Genomic DNA, 2,864 nt, shown 5'->3' with positions numbered 1-2,864 from the left:
CTTGGGAGAATTTCGAACCGAAGAACTCGACAGACGATACGGAGTAGGTTGGTAGGGAATACGTTTTGTCTGCGTTGCGAATTACGCTTTGATAGTGTATCTCTCCTCATTTTCACATGTACCTTAGTAACTAGCAGTTTCAACACAACCCGTCCTCAGAATTCTAGAGCACTACAACAGGTGCAGCCGGTGGCTACGTCGTTGTCACTAATAAGGCTTCTCTTCATTTGCTCATGATGTACGACCTCCAAACTACGGAGTAGAGCAGCAGGTATTGCATTGCTGGCCGCCAGTGCCTGTATCAGTACGCGACAGTACTGTTGAGTCCGGGTTCCAACACTCTTCTATTTCTTCTTCCATGGTTCGAGGGTGAACATGCCTGCACTGTCGACTGTCCCATCCATCTTGGGATAAGTCAGTGGACAAGTGGATTCGCATTGAATCAGTCCAGGTCAATCATTTCCCCGGAGTTCAGGTGTAGTTCAGTTTGACAACTCATCATAACCCTCCCAGCCAGCTTTACCTCATATGCAACCATCATCGTGGTATCGCCCAACGGAATGAGATGTTTAACAATCATGCCCGTCTATCTCCAAAACTTTCCTTTCTCGTACTCAGATCTCAGGAATCGAAGGTCTTTTTTTTTTGCCCCTTTCTTTTTTTCTTACCTCTCCACTAGGACCCTTAAAAAGGTCGGGGCCGCACCCGCCCGTACCTTGAGCTAGCTTGGGCCTCCACCGTCGTTAGGTAAGTTTTGGAATGGATGTCAGTTCAGGAACATGGATTATCAGCTCTTCCGCTTCGGGCCTACAAGGGCTTCTAAGTACCTACCTAGGCATGCTAGGCTCAAAGTAAGGGTGCACCCCAAATTACCAGCGCTTTTACCCTATATCTAGCACAATATGCAGTTTGGCGTCAATATGTACTAGGTATTTACGGTCTATCATTGAAAATACCTCTGAGCCCTTTCAATATGAATGGCGAAAAAGGTGTCATATATTCGGACGGAGTTCGACTACCGAAAATAAGAGATGTCTTCATTGCTGTTAATGTGAAGCGTGATGCCTTGCACCATCATCAGATAGGTACTCGAGGCAATCCACCGAAAGTCCACGACGTCAGATCGAGCAATATGGAAGAGCAAAGCTCCAACTACGATGGTTATCATCAGATGAAGCCTCCACGACACAGAAGAAGACCATCACAGTCAACCCAGATATAGATATTAAAGGTACTGTCAAATCAACAATAACTGACCTCATCGCATTAGATGTTTGCAGAAACACTGCTTGCTTCATGTACACTCATAAGATCCACCTCACTCATGCTCGACTTCAAGACACAATATACAAGCCAGGCTTGAGATATTATTAATTGAGTTTCTACATACAACAATCCCATTATGTAGTGGATGATTGGCTTGGCTGCGGGATGGAGGAAGTCCATGTTATATGCAGTATGATCAAGCAAGCCCAGACAACCCAAAACTTGGGACCATGAACCAGACCATGCATGCTGCAAATGATTTGCCCAAATACCTCAAAGTTCTGGGATCCAGGGATGCATGCTGCTTCAGCCGATTGCAGCCGTGACTTTCGTTATCAAATTCGTACAGCACTTTCTATGTTACCCCCCTGAGAAAAAAATATTCGTGTCCGAAACGCCCATGACCTCGATGACCTCCATCGAAACGGATGGTGGAAAGTGAAACATAAAGGAAAAGAGAATGCTTTTTATTGACGATGCAAAGAAAATATGAGACTCCGTCGTTAAAAGTTGGACGAGGCGTTCACGGGCGTTGGCTGGTGGTATGTGTCCAGCGTGGATTGGAATGGGCTGCGTTGAGGCCCCGAGCTCCCGACACTCCCGTACTCAGTCTTCTCAACACTGTGATAAGGGCCGTTGCTGCTAGGACGGCTATTGTTCTCGTTGAAGTCCATGAGACCATCGGCTTCCTCTTGGTGCTTCTTGCGCCCCCAAATTCGCCATGCGACAAGGCCAAGGGCACCAACGACAATTGCACCACCAATGCCGACAACAACTCCAATGACTGTGTTGCGGGTCTTGGCCGACATGCCTGAAGAGCTTCCGTCGTCATCACCATCGCTCAAACCAGGTGTTGACGTAGACACACTCGTAGTGGTCATGGTCTCAAGATTACCATCGCTGTTTGTCCTTGTGACGACGGCGACGTGCGTAGAGGTAACAGGCCGAGCGGTAGTTCGGGTGTTCTTCTCGGCGGCAGTGCTGGAAGCCTCATCATTGTTCTCGCTGGCGGTGCTGCTGGCGTCGTCACTGTTCTGGTTGTTGCTGGAGGTGCTGGTGGCTGCTGGGGAGTTGGCTGTCGACTGAGCAGCAGTCTTGGCGTCAGTGGCAGAAGCCGATGACTCGACGTTGTCGGTAGCCTCAGATTGTGTGGCAGCGGCTGTCTCAGAGGGCTTGGTATCAGCAGCACTAGACTTTTCGGCGGGCTTGCTGGTGGGAGAAGCGTTTGTAGGGGAGGTATCAGCAGCGGTTGTCTTTGCAGAATCGTTGTTGGTAGGCTCGGCATCAGTGGCAGATGGTTTTGTTTGCTCGTTAGTAGCTTGAGTAGCCTCAGCATCGGTTTTGGCAGACTCGTCCGAGGTAGGGTCAGCTGCATCAGTAGGAGCAGGATCGGATGCTGGGTCTGCTTGAGTAGCTGAAGGATTGCTGTCAGGTGCAGTTGCGCTTGGTTGAGAGTCGTCGGACTGGCTTGGGCTTGCTCTGCGGACGAGTCGACGCTCTCGCAAGTGAATCTTATTGAGATCAATCCATGATGCCTGAGCGACGCAGACAACGGCAAGAGCTACCATTAGCAGCTTTACAAGGCGTGTCATGTACAT

The 2,864-nt window shown here is 49.3% G+C and overlaps 1 protein-coding gene across 1 annotated transcript; it reads right to left on the bottom strand.

The window, feature by feature from the left end:
* Nucleotides 1-1,769: 1,769 nt before the first annotated feature.
* On the bottom strand, nt 1,770-2,864 carry FMAN_09273 (uncharacterized protein; the record flags this gene model as incomplete). The annotated part of the gene is made up of 1 exon (XM_041830095.1): nt 1,770-2,864. The coding sequence occupies one exon, from the start codon at nt 2,862-2,864 to the stop codon at nt 1,770-1,772; it is 1,095 nt and encodes a 364-aa protein (XP_041680793.1).

This window comes from Fusarium mangiferae, assembly GCF_900044065.1.
Source record: "Fusarium mangiferae strain MRC7560 genome assembly, contig: FMAN_scaffold004, whole genome shotgun sequence".
NCBI lineage: Eukaryota > Fungi > Ascomycota > Sordariomycetes > Hypocreales > Nectriaceae > Fusarium > Fusarium mangiferae.
Note: the sequence above shows the minus strand (reverse complement) of the source record. Positions and strands in the feature narration are given on the sequence as shown.